The sequence below is a fragment of the Bos indicus genome, chromosome 5 (genome assembly GCF_029378745.1).
Source record: "Bos indicus isolate NIAB-ARS_2022 breed Sahiwal x Tharparkar chromosome 5, NIAB-ARS_B.indTharparkar_mat_pri_1.0, whole genome shotgun sequence".
In the NCBI taxonomy this organism is placed as follows: Eukaryota; Metazoa; Chordata; class Mammalia; order Artiodactyla; family Bovidae; genus Bos; species Bos indicus.
This window is the reverse complement of record NC_091764.1, coordinates 106,799,972-106,815,839: the sequence shown is the minus strand read 5'-3', so window position 1 is coordinate 106,815,839 and position 15,868 is coordinate 106,799,972. Positions and strand designations below refer to the sequence as shown.

Sequence of the window (15,868 nt, the reverse complement as noted above, 5' to 3'; positions counted from 1 at the left end):
CTAACAAGATCATAGTCAAGACTCCAATGCACAAAACTGAAAGACGGGGAATTCCCTGGCGGTCCAATGGTTCAGACTGAATTTCAAATGCAGGAGACACAGGTTCAATCCCTGTTCGAGGAACTAAGATCCTTCATGCTGTGTGGCATGGCCAAAAACTAAAATAAAAATAAATAAAGCAATCTAAAGAAAAAAATTTAACAATATAGAAGGACTCTGAGGTGGGGGGTAGAGGGTCCAGACTTGTGACCACCACCCTTCCCTGACCATCTCTGGCCATGGGAAATGTCAGCCTGATTGCCGGGCTCCAAGGAGGAAAGTTTGAAAACCACCAGGATAGGTAAGCCCTAAAATCTCTCCTGGTGCTTTACCTCTGTGAGGAAGATAAAATCTGCTGATGCCATCAAAAATCAGGTTGTAAATCACAAATTTTAAAGAGGATGCACTTTCATACCACCCCACCATCTGCCTCTACCATCAGCTCTGTGTAGGGCCACTCGCTACATTTCAAAACATACATTTTCTCTATCGTGTTTTAGACACAATCATTTTGAAAAATAATTTGTATCGGGCAAACTTCTGAGAAACCCTGGAATCTCACTTCCATCCCTGTTCCTCATTTTCCTTGGTGACGCCAAAGCAGCGGAAGAACAGGAGAGAAAGCAGTGCCCCATCCAAGTCCAAACTCCAAAAGGAACACATTTTGGGTTCGAGGCAGTATGGGTGTCAGGGCTGAGACATAACGAAATGAACAACACCAGCATCCTGCCTGCACGGAGACACAGCATCCACACTTGTGTCCAACATCTGTTGAGCACAGAGGAGCCTCTGCCAAGCCCTGGTCACAAAGGCAAAGATTTGTGGAGGGTGGCAGCTCCTTCCTGAACAGCAGTGGACAGTCTGATGAGCAGGTTAGGAGCTGAGCAAGGCCTGTGGGCTTGAAGAGACGGTCGAGCATGAGCTCCGCAAAGAGAGGAAAACTGTCCCTTTAATCCGCTCCTGGAGCCCCCAGGCCCCAGAATAATGCCTGTTAGAGCTCAGAACAAATAAACAAAGCATGGGTCCTGCTGGTGAAAGGAGTGGGACCTCCTATTTGTCTGTATGTGAAAGGACTGGGGTGGGCAGGGCTGTAAAAGAAAACAAGTGACTTGGCACAAGCCCTTGGCCTTGGGACGTCTGCATTCAGGTGGCTGAGGACAGCTTGAGGTGGTCGGGAGCACCAAGGGCCCACAGAGCAGTATGTTGGAAGGACAACTCGGGAAAGCAGAGTCTTAGAGAGAATCCAGAATTCAAGGAGGAGTCCCATCTCTCGAGGACCCTGCCCAGGGTGACTCGGGACAGCCTGGGACCCTCACATTGCAGATGAGCCTCCCTTTGTGTGAAGGGCTGTGATGAGACCACCAAACACTGAGCAGACCCGACGCCCCCTGGAGCTGGAAAAACGCAGGCGGTGGGAAGAGGCCCTGATGACTCTATTTAAACATCCTGGAAAATCGTGCTCCCTCGACACTTGGCACTCCCTCCCCGACTCCTAATCCCACTTTTCACAGTCTCAAGGTCCGCATTACTGGCTTCATCTATATTTTACCTGGGTTCCTTTCCCAGCACCCCCTCACAAGGGCAGAGTCTGATCACACCTCTCAGGTTCACCTATGGGTCCCCAGTAACCAGCCTGATGCCGGACACTTGGGTGGACGGACGCACGGATGCCTGAACCGGTTTGTTCTGGGAAAAGGTGGGGTCTGAGTCAGGTGTCCTCCCGGGAGGCCAGCCACTCACCTCCACGCTGCTCAGCCACTGCCGCACGTCCAGGAAGGACTGTCTGGCTGTGAGGTCGTACATGACCACGACGCCGTCCGCTTTTCGGAAGAACTGCTGGGTGATGCAGCGATACCTGTGCGAAGCTCCTGGTCAGGTGTGCGGCCTCCTCGGCCGCCAGACCTCACCCCCGCGGGGAGAGGGCAGGCGGGGTTACCCCGGGGCGGGGCGGGGGTGGCTCCTCACCTCTCCTGCCCCGCCGTGTCCCACAGCTGCACGGCCACCCGCGAGTCGTCCACTCGCACCGTCTTCACGCGGTAATCGATGCCTGTGGGTGGAGCCGAGCATCACGCCCAATCCAGAAGACGCGCCCCCACCCGTCAGCCCCAGGGACAGCCCTCCCCGCTACAGCTCCTGATCGGTGATGTGGGCATGGACTGAGCACTGGGCAACGAGCCCGGGGACCTGGGCTCTGGTCCTGTCTCAGCCACTGACCAGCTGTGGGACCTCGATCCAACCACTGAACCTCTCTGAACCGCAGGCCCCTCACCGCAGTGTCCCTCTTTAGGGATCAGATGAGCTCATATATGGAAAAGCAATCTACTAAGGGGAAAAATTATCATTCATGAATTGATTCCCTCATTGTCAAGATGAGGAGACAGAAAGACTGTCCTCAGATTCCTCCCTCCTCCCTTTCTCCTTTTCTTCTTTCCCCCTGAAATCCTTTACAAAATTTCTATAATAAAATTCAGATATGCTTGGGGGGATGGATCACATGTTCAGACTCCCATGAGTGATACAAAGATAGGTGAAGGGAGGGGAAAGCAGAAAGAGGGGAGCGCTTGACAGTGGCGGGGGCGGGGGTGGCTGGGGCAGAGAGAATAAGGGGCTGGGGAAGGAATCAGAGGCAACATTCCCCCTAGAGTTGGGTCCAGAGTTCCTAATCCCAGCCACCAGTGAAAGTGTTAGTCATTCAGTTGTGTCTGACTCTTTGCGACCTGATGGACTATAGACCACCAGGCTCCTCTGTCTGTGGGATTCTCCAGGCAAGAATACTGGAGTGGATTGCCATTCCCTTCTCCAGGGGAATCATCCGGATCCAAGGATCAAACCTCGATCTTCCGCATTGGCAGGCAGATTCTTAACCGTCTAAGCCACCAGGGAAGTCCCAGTCCCAGCCATCAAGCCCCTTGTAATCATCCTTCTGAGGCTGTGACCGCCCCCCGACCCCTGGAGTCATAGACCCCAGAGAGAGGCCACGGGGCAGGGAGACACACCATGTGCCCCACAGCAGACTTCAGACAGAGGACCTAAATGCAGGTTCTTTGATAACAAACATTCCTCTACTCCACATCCTGTAAGGGTATTCACAGATGTTCAACCAGTTAAAACACTTTTCCCTCTTAAGGCATCAGTTCTTGAAACCAGTGAGAAACCTCCTCCACCTTCAAAAAGGCCCAGCTTCTGGGGTCCTTACTCTGGAGGGCCCAGGGAGGAACAGTTAGCAGCAGCTGGCCAGAGAGAGACAGACAGATGGACAGGCAGATAAGAGGCAGGTGACAGAAAAGGGCATCCCTGCCACAATGTCCAGGCAAAGGGGCATGAGGGTCCAGGCAGGGCAGGAGAGATGGGAGGGTCGTCAGTTCCTAGGATGTCAGCAGGACCGCAGACACCCTGGGTTCCCAGAAGAGGGTCAGAAAGAGGGTGCCCGCATCTGGGTGAGGAACAGAGGGACGGGTCCCAAAGGTAGAAGGCTTGGCATTCCAGTTCCCATGTGACAGCCCTCCCTCCTCATGGAGCTCCCCTGTGACATCCACGTGAGGGTTGCCATCTGCATACACACAGGCACCATACATGCGCATGCACACACCTCCATCCCCTCCCCACCATGGAAGGCTGAAGAAGCAGGACATCCTCTTTGCCTGAGCTGGTCAGCAGCCTCACTGAGTTGTAAACCCAGTTCTGAGACTCGTTCCCCTCTTCACAGCAGCACCCTGGGCATGGGGCACCCAGTAGCTTCATTTCACCCAGAGAGTCCAGGACTCAGTGCTCCCATCAGAACAGGTGGGAACCAGACCCAAGGGTATCTCCTTGGCTCAAGCGAACGGGCTTCCCCCACGGGTGCTCCGGGAGACAGAGTAGCTGCCTGCCATCTGATAACAGCTCAGGAGAAAGCCAACCACAGCCGATACCTCCGGGGCCTGGTCTGAAGGCCCTGAGGACCCAAGGATGAGCCTTGTGTTTGGTGGAAAGGTGATGGAGGGCCGGCTGGGTCCCTTGACCTCACCGATGACCGCTCTGCTGGAGCTGGGGAGCTTGTCTTGTAGGGGGCACGTGGACCAGGAGCTTGGGGAGTCCCTGCTGGCCCACAGGGCACTCCTCCCTGCAGCCTCGCCTGCAGGCTGGGAAGAGGATGAACAAGCCCGAGGGGAGTGTGGGGCTGGGAGGACACGGGGCATCAGTGTACAGCAGAAAGGGCCTCACAGAAGGACATGGGACCAGAGGGGTTTCTGAGACCCCTGCACCGGTTCCAACGATCCAGGAGCCCAGACCCTGTGTTCCTGCCTCCGAGCAGCCATGTGACCTTGAGGACTTGATGTCACCCCACTTGGGGAACTTCACTTTCCCCGTCTGTAAGGTGAGGCATGATGGGGGTGTGGGGGAAGTTGGGTGTCCATGACCTTTACGTCCTGCTGCAGCATTCGGTGAACTCTCACAGGTGACCCCCAGACTGCAACCTAAGTGGTTCCTGAATGAGGACTGGACCCCAGGGCCCCTCACCGTGGAGTGTATGTGTGGTAGGATGTGCAGGTCAGAGCTGGGCGATGGACCCCAGGAAGGGCGGCCTTCACCTTTCTAAGCAGTCAGTCCGAGCACACGGGCTTGGGAATGGGGAGAGCCAGCGATGTCATGGACACAAGCTCCCAGAATTTCTCTGTGCACATGAGGAGATGGATGGAAACTGACTGGTGCCCAGGAGAGGTCAAAGGGCATCCTGCCAGGGAAAGCTTTTGGAAGGAGCACCTTGGGGCACTGCCCGTGGTTTAAAGCAGGAGCCTGTGAACCAAGGTGAGGCCTCAGGGAGAGCCCTGGACTCAGAGTCCTGGGTTCAGAGCCTTTGCCTCCAACAGCCTCTCTTCTCCTTGACAACACGAGTTCCAGAATTCTACAGGAAGCATCATTTGACATTTCCAGGGCACTCACAGGACCCACGCACCCGCTTTTGAAGGGACATATGGTGGGGGAGGCAGGGCACCCCAAGACACACTGCTGCATTGTAGAACCCAGATCCTGCACAAGCCAACGGGCAAGGACAAGTCATGTGCTCACGAGGGGCTGGGCGATCAGGAAGTCTCTTCGGGGAAGGAGGAGGGCTTGCGAGCACTGCCGTGTCCCTGTAGGTCTGTGCTGAGGGTCCAGGGCTGTTGAGCCTATGGGACTCAGCCTGCTGGAGCCCCCGGAGCCCAGGACTCGATGCCTTGCCTGTATCTTTAAAGGGAGCATCTTCCAGGCAGCTGGCGTGACATCGGCTCCCAGACGCATGTGCCAGGGACGCGGATTCCAGCTGATGCTCTGGGCTCCCCTTGCACAGTGAGAGGAAGGGTGTTCTAGATTTGGAAACTGATATTTTTCCCCATCCTAAATTGTCGGTGTTTCCGTAATTGGCCTCCTGGAAAGTGCAAATTAGTCTGATATTCTCAGAGTTCTCCATCTTGGAGACACTGGTTGGAGGTGTGAGCAGACCCCGATTCTCTGATTCTTCCAACAGGAAGGGCAACATGCCCATGGCGTGGGGGCTGCCCTGGGGGGTGAAGCATCTCCCCTCTGCTCCCACAGGCTGATGCCCGAGGCGTGACTTCGGGGGTAGTTCTGCAGTCACCCCATGGAATGCTCCAGGGAGGGCCAGTCCAGCTCCATAGAGGTCACTCCCAGGGTCACCACACTCGGCACCCAGGGTCACTCCCAGCTGTCCATCTCCAGCTGCCCACGGCAGGGTCTTCTGGGTGTCTTCCTGTCAGAGTCCCGATTCTTCCCTTTGGGAGGCTCTGAGTCTCCAGGTGAAATGGGGCAGAAGTGGGGCAAGAGGGGCCCCCAGATTTGGAATCTGCAAAGGCTCAGCCATAGGAACGGGGTGCCTGCAGCCTGCAGGAGAGACCCATCCGTAGGAGGAAAATTGGAAAGAAGGGCCCATTTAGGTTATCCTGGAGGAGACCTTGGAGTCTCCCAAAGCAGGTCTCTGGGGCAGGAAAGTTTATCTCGGAGGGCCAGCTTGTAAGACCACCAGGGGTCAAGGGTGGTTTGGACAGGGTACTGGGCTTGGAAGCAATCTTGGGTGGCTTCGTTCAAATCTCTCATTATTTTCAGGTGAGGAAAACTGGAGGGCAAAGAAGAAATACCTCCGGAGTCACATGGCTGGCCAGTGGCAGAGCTGGGGTAAAGGTCCAGGATTTCTGATGCCCCCCTGGACCTCAGCAGACTGCCCTGCCTATGCCACCCGCCTCCTGTGGCAGAAACTGGGTGCTGAGCACACAACTCCATGTTGTTAGGGAGACCGTGGGCTGGAACAGCAAGGGTGCTGGGGGCGGGCAGTGGGAGCACCAGCCAGCTGATGAGAACGAGGACGGGCCTCTGGGCCTCTCTGGGCCTCAGGGTCCTGGTCCTGCGTTGGGCTGATAGCAGTGCTTGCCTTTTCAGGGTTGTTGGGAAGACAGATGGATATGGTAACTATTAGGTGGGGATGCAAATTGATGCAGGCACCGTAGAGAACAGGAAGGAGAGGCCTTAAAAAGCTAAAACAGAACTATCATATGATCCGGCAATCCCACTCCTGGGCATATACCCTCAGAAAACCATGAGGCAAAAAGACCCACATACCCCAGTGCTCATCGCAGCACTATCTACAATAGCCAGGACGTGGAAGCAACCTAGACGTCCATCGACAGATGAATGGATAAAGAATATTCCCCACCATAAAAAGGAATGAAATTGGGTCATTCGTAGAGATGTGGATGGATCTGGAGTCAGTCATACAGAGTGAAGTAAGTCAGAAAGAGAAAAACAAATATCACATATTAATACATATATATAGAATCTAGAAAACAGGTACTGATGAACCTATTTTCGGGGCAGGAATAGAGAACAGACGTGTGGGCACAGAAAGGCAAGGGGAGGGTGGGATGAACTGGGAGAGTAGCCTTGACATACAGACATGACCGTGTGTAAAACAGATAGTTAGAGGGAAGCTGCTATGTAACACAGGGAGCTCAGCCTAGTGCTCCGTGATGACCCACAGAGGTGGGATGGTGGGGGGTGGGAGGGAGGCTCAAGAGGAAGGGATGTAAGTATATATACAGCTGATTCACTTTGTTGTACAGTGGAAGGTAATGCAACACTGTTCTTGCCTGGAAAATTCCATGGACAGAGAAGCCTGTTGGGCTACAGTCCATGGGCGTCACAAAGAGTCAGACGTGACTGGTCAGCTAACATTTTTCACTTCACTTTCTTATCAGCAAGGTTAAATGGCACATCGAAGACACTCCATGGATTCATTTATTTTTTTGGTGAGTGACTGAATTTGGGAGAAGCTAAAAGGTCGATATGCCCTTGGGTTCTGCCACATATCCCAAGGCAAGGAGCAACTCTGGGAGAAGGGGCCAAGGCCTCTACCTAAATACAGATTTGTGCTCGGTCACTCAGTCGTGTCTGACTCTTCGCGATCCCCTGGACTGTAGCCTGCCAGGCTCCTCTGTCCATGGGAATTCCCAGGCAAGAACGCTGGAATAGGTTGCCATTTCTTATTCCAGAGGGTCTTCCTGACCCAGAGATCGAACCCATGCATCTTCTGCATTGGTAGGTGGATTCTCTACCATGGAGCCACCCGGGAAGCCCACCTAAACACAGAATTACCCAGATAGTGATGGGAGCAGATAAAGATCTGATCAGCTAATAGCTGAGCTTAAAGAGCATCCACAACAGACTCCAGCTGTCACCAGCAGGCCTGGGATGTAGGATGGGGACACCTGACAGGTAAAAGAAGCCACCAGAGCACTGTCCTGTCCCCTGCCCATCTACACAAGTGCGTGCACACACACACACATACACATACACACACACACACACACAGAAAATGGGGAAGGCATGATCCAAGAGAGACGGGTTCCGAAAGGCAACCAAGGGCCAGCAGTTCATCTTTGCCAAGTTCAAGTCCCCTTCAGGCCGGGCGTAGGAAGCATTTATGGTTGCACCCTCGTCGAGCACTGGGCAGACATGGTCCTCACCTACCAGCCCAGCCCTTGGCTCTTCCCACAGGGCTCCAAGTCCCTCCCTGGGCCCCCTTCTCACAGCCACCCCTTTCCAGAGGTGGGCTGGGGTCCAGCCTCAGGTGGAAAACTCACCCACAGTGGCCGCCGAGCCTGGGGAGAACCTGCCATCACAGAACCGGCCCAGGAAAGACGTCTTCCCCACGGAGGAGTTGCCCACAAACACGATCTTGAAGAGCCGGTCTGGGGTGGATGGGAAGCCTTCCTCCTGCAGAAGGCAGATAGTTGGGTCAACCACTGGCATGGTCACCAGTCCCCACACTTGCCACCCCCACCCCTCACCCATCCCTACAGCATCCAGAGAGACACCAGCAACCAGCAAGGGAGGCTGCTCGGCCTCGGATGCAGGAAGCTTCAGGTTCAGGGCACTGGGGCTCCTTCCAGCATCAGATGTGGGAAGAGAGACATGCCTTCCAGCACCAGTGATGACCATGTGCTGGGCCGCAGACCCTGTGCTGGGCTGGGTTTGTGGTGGAGGGAAGGAGGCCATGTTTACAGAGTCACAGCATGATGCTCCAAGTGTCCAGGGAGCACGGTCAGGAAGTCAAGGGTCTTGGGGTGCAGGGGGCTTTGGGCTGGGCCTTAAGAAGGAGCTGGAGGTTTTCTGTGGGGGGTGATTAGGAAGGACAAGGTGGGGTGTTGGCAGGGAGATGGGGAGATAGAAAAAGAAGGCTTAGCTATATCTTGGGGGCAGAATGATCCCAGACAGGGGTCAGGCCTCTTATTTCTGCCCCATCACTGGAAACCTAGACTGGATGGAGGATGAGCCTCCCTTCCTGCACACTACCCTGCCATCCCACCTCACCAGCTTCATCTAGGGGCCCCATCTGCCCTCGAAATAAAAAAAGAAATCCACACTCATTAAAAAAAAAGCTTTAAAAATTAAAAGTGATACTCATTTTAAAAATTAGGAAACTTAGTAGAGAGGAAAATAATTATTCATCATTCATCCCACCACCCTGAAATGACCACTGTTTCTATTTTGATGGATTTCTTTCAGTTTTTTTTTTTCTATATAGATGAAGCAATAGGTGATTCTTGAGAGCGATTTGAGATATTATATGTAATTTGTTTATATTATTATACATACATTTAAATTTATATGTAATTTTTTATTTTTAATATATTATTAAATTATGAATAGTTTTCTGAATTGCCAAAGTTTTTTGAAAGTGTGATTTTTAAAAATTATTTTAAATTAATGAATTTTTGTTTCGGCTGGGCTGGGTCTTCATTGCTGTGAGGGCTTTTCTCTAGTTGTGGCAAGCGGGGGTTACTCTGTACTTGTGTTGCATGGGCTTCTCACTGCAGTGGCTTCTCTTGATGCAGAGCATGGGCTCCAGGGAGCACAGCTTTGGTGATGGCAGCACATGGCCTCAGCAGTTGCAGCTCCCAGGCTCTGGAGCACAGGCTCTAGTTATGGCCCATGGGCTTAGTTGTCCCATGGCATTTGGAATATTTCTGGACCAGGGATCAAATCCATGTTCCCTGCACTGGCAGGTGGATTCTTCCTTACTGAGCCACCAGGGAAGTCCTGAAAGTGTGACTTTTAACAGTGCTATAACATTCTGTTAAATTAATGTAGTTTAATTTATGACCAACAAAGGTCTGTCTAGTCGAAGCCATAATTTTTCCAGTAGTCATGTATGGATGTGCGAGTTGGACTATAAAGAAATCTGAGCACTGAAGAATTGATGCTTTTGAACTGTGGTGTTAGAGAAGACTCTTGAGAGTCCCTTGGACTGCAAGGAGATCCAACCAATTCATCCTAAAGATCAGTCCTAGGTGTTCTTCGGAAGGGCTCATTTGAAACACCTGATGTTGGGAAAGATTGAAGGCAGGAGGAGAAGGGGATGACAGAGGATGAGATGGTTGGATGGCATCACCGACTCGATGGACATGAGTTTGAATAAACTCCAGGAGTTGGCGATGGACAGGGAGGGCTGGCCTGCTGCAGTCCATGGGGTCACAAAGAGTCGGACACGACTGAGTGACTGAACTAACTGAACTGAGGTGAATTTATGGCCTTATTGTTTTTATTCAATTGTGGCAAGACAATCTCCATCAGTAGTGTGGCAAATCCTGAGATGCCAGGCTATGGGCAGAACTTTCCAAAACACGGTCACACTGCCCCTTCTCTGCCCAGCAGGGGGAGGGACCTGGAGCTGGCCAGCGCGTTACTTTGCAATGCTCCAGCCAGTAGGAAATGGACTTGCTCCAGGACAAGGGGGATGGGGTGGGAAGCCAAGGGTCGTGAAGTCCAGAGAGCCACCCGCATGCCCAAACCCTGCTCTCAGGCTCTGCCCGGTACTGCTGGCTGAGTGAGCAGGCTCTTTAGAATCCATTTAGAAGTGGATCTGGGGGAGTTAGCTCTTCTCATGGACAAATACTGTAATGGAGCCGCAGCTGGTCTTAGCAGTTTCAGAGAAAAGCCATTAATAGCCTTTTGGGGAGAAATCAATTCCATGCCATACTTAGGAGGGAATTCAAGGTCAATTACAGGAATTTGAACTCATCTTTAAAAAAGAGAAAAGAAACCCATGCTCAGAAACACTGTCCCAGCCCCATGTTCTTTATTCCTACACAAGCACCACTCTCTGCCAGCCTGGGGTCTCCACGCGTCATTTGTTTGAGATTAAAGCTCCGTGCGGCCACAGTGTCCCAGGCCCGTGACAACAAGGAACATGAAACCGAGGCTGGAAGGAGATGCTCCAGGCCACGGAGGTGGGGGCTGACCTTGCTCTGCGCTCTCCCCAGCCCCGCCCCCACCCTAGCAGAGCACTTCTTTTCCAGACAGGATACCACCAACATGGTGATGGCTCAGCTGAGGCCACCTCACAGGGTGGCTCAGCAGGATCCATCTCACATGAGTGGCGAACCCTCCCAGGGTCCACTATCAGCCCTTAACCTGGGGAACAATCCACCCGCCCACGACAATGAGAAACGATCTCCCACTAGCAAGTTAGGGGCTCTGTTCTCATTCTCGTCAAGGCCACTCTTTTTTTAAAGCTCTAAAAAAATAAATGTATTACAAACTAAGTTTTAAAACCAGGAAACTTAGTTGAGAGAAAAATAATAATTATTCGTCATTTATCCCACCACCCTGTAACGGCCACTATTCTTAAATTGATGCATTTCTTCCAGGCGTTTTTCTACATTCCCTTTTCACATTTGATGAATCAATATGTGTTTCTTGAGAGAGGTTGGACCTATTATATATAATTTATTTACACTACTATGTATAAATTTAAATTTATACATAATTTTATATTTTTCATATATTATTGTATGCATGTTCAGTTGTGTCCAACTCTTTGCAACCCCATGGACTATACCCCACCAGGCTCCTCCAACCATGGGATTCTCCAGGCAAGAATACTGGAGTGGGTTGCCATTTCCTTCTCCAGGGGATCTTCCCAACCCAAGAACCATATACTAATAGATTAAGAATAGTTTTCTGAGTCACTAAAGCTTTTTTGAAAATACGATTCTTAAATGCACCATAACATTCTATTAAATGACTATAGTCTAATTTGTGTCCTTGCTGCTGCTGCTGCTGCTAAGTCGCTTCAGTCGTGTCAGATTCTGTGAGACCCCAGAGACGGCAGCCCACCGGGCTCCCCCATCCCTGGGATTCTCCAGGCAAGAACACTGGACTGGGTTGCCATTCCCTTCTCCAATGCATGAGAGTGAAAAGTGAAAGTGAAGTTGCTCAGTAGTGTCCGACTCTAGCGACCCCATGGACTACAGCCACCAGGCTCCTCTGTCCATGGGATTTTCCAGGCAAGAGTACTGGAGTGGGGTGCCATCACCTTTGTGTTGTTTTTTTCCATTGTTTGCTCTTATCCACTTATATTCTTCAATGAAATTTCTGTCTGACTTTAATTACTTCCTTAGGAACGGTCGCTAGAGGTAGAAATGCTGGTTACAGAGGTGGCCATTTAAAGTTCTTGATTCCTATCCTCAAACTACTTTCCAGAAAGCTGGTTCCAACTGAGGGCTCAGCGGCCTTGAAGGGGACCCTCTGCTGAGGCTGCTGTGTGAATTCCAGCGGATATATTTCCTCTTGGCGCAGCTTCTGCCCCAGCTAAAGGGCAGCGCATGTGTGCAGCCCGCGGGCTGGGGGTGGTGGCGGGGAAGGCAGAGTGGCAGGTGAGGGGCTGGGCTCCCATCACTGCAGGGGTGAGGGGTGCGGCCTCACGCTCTCTGCTCTACTTCCCCACACTCCCAAGGGGGCATCAGGTCTCTGACGCCCCTCACCGGACAACTGCGAGGATCACATGCCACCACAGACTGGATGCTTCATCTCTTCCTTCACCCTGTCTCCCGTGCACCTCGTAACACTTCTTTCACCACCATCGGTGGGTATTTAAAGCCCCATTTTGTGCCCACTGCCAGCCAATGTGGCCTGTGCACTTTGGGGGATGTGGAAGGGCGTGTATGAGACAGGGCTCCGCCCACCAATCTCTCTGGGTCCCATGGCCCAGGGTCCTTTACAAGTAGGGGTTTGTAGGCATGAGTGTTAATCCAGGACCAAGAATGATAACTGAGGCCAAGAAGTTCCTGTGCAGGGCTGGGAGAGGGCTGTCTGGCACATAGGCCAATGCACCGCTGGACTGCTCAGCTCTGAAGGTTGCCATGAGGCACGTGAGCTGTTCTAGAGGGTCCAGTGGTGGGCACAGGGCTGAGGAGCTGATCCCATGGCCTGGGTCACAAACAGGGTGAGGGGTTTCATCAGTGATCCAGAGGACGGTCTGTGTGCCTCCTTCTCCCGAGAACTCAGCAGGTTGAGCTGGCAGGGGGCACAGCCGTGGGAGTGGGGTAGTGGAGGGTCACACTGGCGGGAGGAGCAGGAGGTGAGCTCATTAGGAGCTGAGAGGAGAGGGGTGGGGCACAGACCTCCCCAGCAGGGATGCGCCTGCAGGGAGCAGTCGCAGAAAGGACCAGAAGAGGGACCATGTTTAAAGTGCGTGCTATCTGATGTTCACAGCCCAGCAAAGGTTCCATCATAATCCATGAAGGCTTTTAAATCTGACTCAGAAAAGAGCACATGGGGTAGGGAGTGGGGCCAGCAATAGAAGTTGTCAGGAGAGCATCCCCAGGCCCCCAAGTCTTCATCATGACTCTCATAACCGAGGGGGATGGTGGTACCCAATGGACACAAACGTGGTCAGGCTTGCTGCATCTGACCCCCGAGCTGCCCTGGGCTCTTGGGCTACGATGAAGGGAGACGGCACAGGATGACCTACAAACCAGCATGGGAACATCCATACCTCAGACAGGGCTTCTTTTCCGACGGGCTGCCCTCGGGGAGATGTGGGTGTGAGCCCCAGAGGTCGGGCAGGTCCACTTTGTTCATTCACCCCCTGGCCGGAGGCCTCTTTTTCTTCCAAGCATTTGCTCAGTGGCTGCTGAAAGCCACCCCCCAGCAGCTGGGGCAGCGGGTCCTCTTCAATGGAGATGATCCTGCGGAGCGGCTGGGTGAGTGGTCCTCCGGGCCCCGGCTCCTCTTCTGTAAGGGGGCACCCGCTCAGGCCCAGGGAGCTTCTCCGCCTCTGGATGCCAAATACATCCTCTTCCTCCTCTGACTGGCTGTTTGCAGTAGCGGGGGGGAAAAAGAGAGGGGACAATATCATAACATGTATATGCGTGGAGGCTGGGGGCTGCCCGACGGCTTCTGTGACAGACAGTTGAGGAAGCACATGCTCTGGGGGCAGAGAGGAGCTAGGAACGGGAAAAGCAGACCCCGCATTCTCTAGCTCATTCACTGAACGTCTTTACGATGAAGGTGGGATGAAGATGATGATAAAGGCGAAGGTGGTGAAGGGGATGATAAAGCGATGAAGATGGTAAAGGTGAAGATGACGGTGGCTCCAGGTGTTAAGCTAATGACACGCTCCTTGCTCTCAAGGAGCACTTGGCTCAGGAGTCTAGGGCCATCCCGACACACTCACCACACCGGTCCGGCTTGTGGCAGGTGCCGCGGAGGAAAAGGAAAGCTGTGAAGAAGGAGCGTAACAGATGCAGAAACAAAACCTCCTGGGTCAACCGTTGGCGGCCTTCGCCCAGGTCCGACACCAGCCCTTCTCAGCCGCACGTCCCCAAGTCAGACGCCAACTCTCCAGGCCGGTTTCCCTGCCCGGCTGCCCTGCCCACCTCCCTGATAAGCTGGTGCACAAACCCGACCCATTAGGGAAGCGGCCCTCAGGGAGGCAGGTGAGGGGGTCGCTGCTCTGGGGAGGGGGCCCCAGCACAGCAGGCATCCACCGGCTCGGGGCTGTCGAGGAAGCCAGGCAGGGCCCTCCACCCGCTTCTTCTCCCTTTCTCCTGAGAGTCTGGAGTGAGCGGCCTCGGATGGTCTGAGCATCCAGAAGCAGGAGAAGCAGGAGGTGGAGCACTCCGGTGCTGGACGTGGGGTCAGTGCGAGGGCTGTGTCCTCGAGGCTTGAGAGCAAAGGCCCCCCGGGGCCACTGTCAGCAAGTCAACCTGAGGACGGTTTTACGGGAAGGGACTTGAGCCCAAAGGCGAAACCCACACACGAGGAGAAGAGAAAATGGAGCAGGAAGCAGTGGTGAGGCGACAGGGCCAAAGGACACAGAATATGCTGGAAGGAGAAGCCCCTTCACTTTGCTCCCCGGCTTCTAGCATTTCTGGCTCCTAAGGACCAACAGCAGAAAGAAAAAGAAAAAAAATGTGTGTATCACTGTTCTGAAGTTGGACGATTCTGAAAGAGAAATGGGGATGCAGCACTTGCTCACAGAAGTGCTGACTTAGTTTGGTCGCCTGGTATAAAACAAAGGATTTGTAGGAATTCAGGGATGCTTAGATTTACTGATCAAATCAGTTTTTCACAGAAACTGACTGTCACCTTTTCAACAAATTTCTCCTACATTCTAATGAGCCTACTAAGTGCTCACCCACTTCAGCACACAGTGTTCCTATCTGCTTTGTCTCTGCCTGCACACTCATGTACACGTGAGCATATGTGAGCAACATGCGTGCACGCACATGTATTCACCAACCCACACACACACTCACTCACACACTCACTCACACATACTCTCTCTCTCTCACACACACACACAGGCAGAGCATGGCATTTTAAAGTCCCTGCAACCAGGAAAGAAATGGCCACTGAAATGATCCTAAAATGAAATGACCCTAAAATGAATTGTTTCTTGGCGAAAGCTTCTCCCTGGGGAATTTTCAAGCACTGTTACACTCTGGAGTGTCATCAGTACAGCATGACTAAGTTCCTCTTTGCTTTTGCCATCAAACGCTATGTGTGAGCAGCAGAGAACAGGCACCTCTGCCAAAGTCTATGGGAATTCAGAGTTCTTGATATTGATTATTTGTCAATTAATGTCTGTTTCCTCCTCTCAACTATACGTTCCTTGAAAACAGAGATGGGGTCTATTTTTTTGACCCCTGTACCCCAGCACACAGCCTTGTGTCCTGCACACAGCAGGTACTCAATAACGTATATTAAGGGCAGGACTCATGCCTAATCGATCTTTGGAGGCTTCCTAGAACTCAAAGAATGTCTGGTATGCAGTAAGCAATCAGGCAGTGCTTGTTGAGAGCATATATTCGGTTCCGAGGAACCAAGAGAACAATTACTGCAGGAATTTGGCTCCCATGTTGCATCTCATCGTTCAGCTGTTTAGAAAAGGAATTGATGATGATCAAGTTCAAGATTTTGACAGATCAGTGGACTGACATCCCCAGGTCACCTCCACTTTGCATATCTTTTTATTTCATGCTTGCTGTCCTCAGGCTCTCCCAGATGA

At 52.6% G+C, this 15,868-nt stretch overlaps 1 protein-coding gene across 5 annotated transcripts in view; it reads right to left on the bottom strand.

The window, feature by feature from the left end:
* CRACR2A (calcium release activated channel regulator 2A) overlaps positions 1 to 15,868 on the bottom strand; it is a 162,213-nt gene that overhangs the window by 22,393 nt on the left and 123,952 nt on the right. For all 5 annotated transcript variants that reach the window (XM_019961686.2, XM_070790280.1, XM_070790281.1 and 2 more), the window contains 4 exons: positions 13,352 to 13,670; positions 8,154 to 8,286; positions 2,005 to 2,086; positions 1,780 to 1,894 (listed from right to left, as the gene is read on the bottom strand). In XM_019961686.2, coding sequence (XP_019817245.2) covers positions 1,780 to 1,894; positions 2,005 to 2,086; positions 8,154 to 8,286; positions 13,352 to 13,670 — 649 coding nt within the window. The remainder of the gene's footprint in view (positions 1 to 1,779; positions 1,895 to 2,004; positions 2,087 to 8,153; positions 8,287 to 13,351; positions 13,671 to 15,868) is intronic.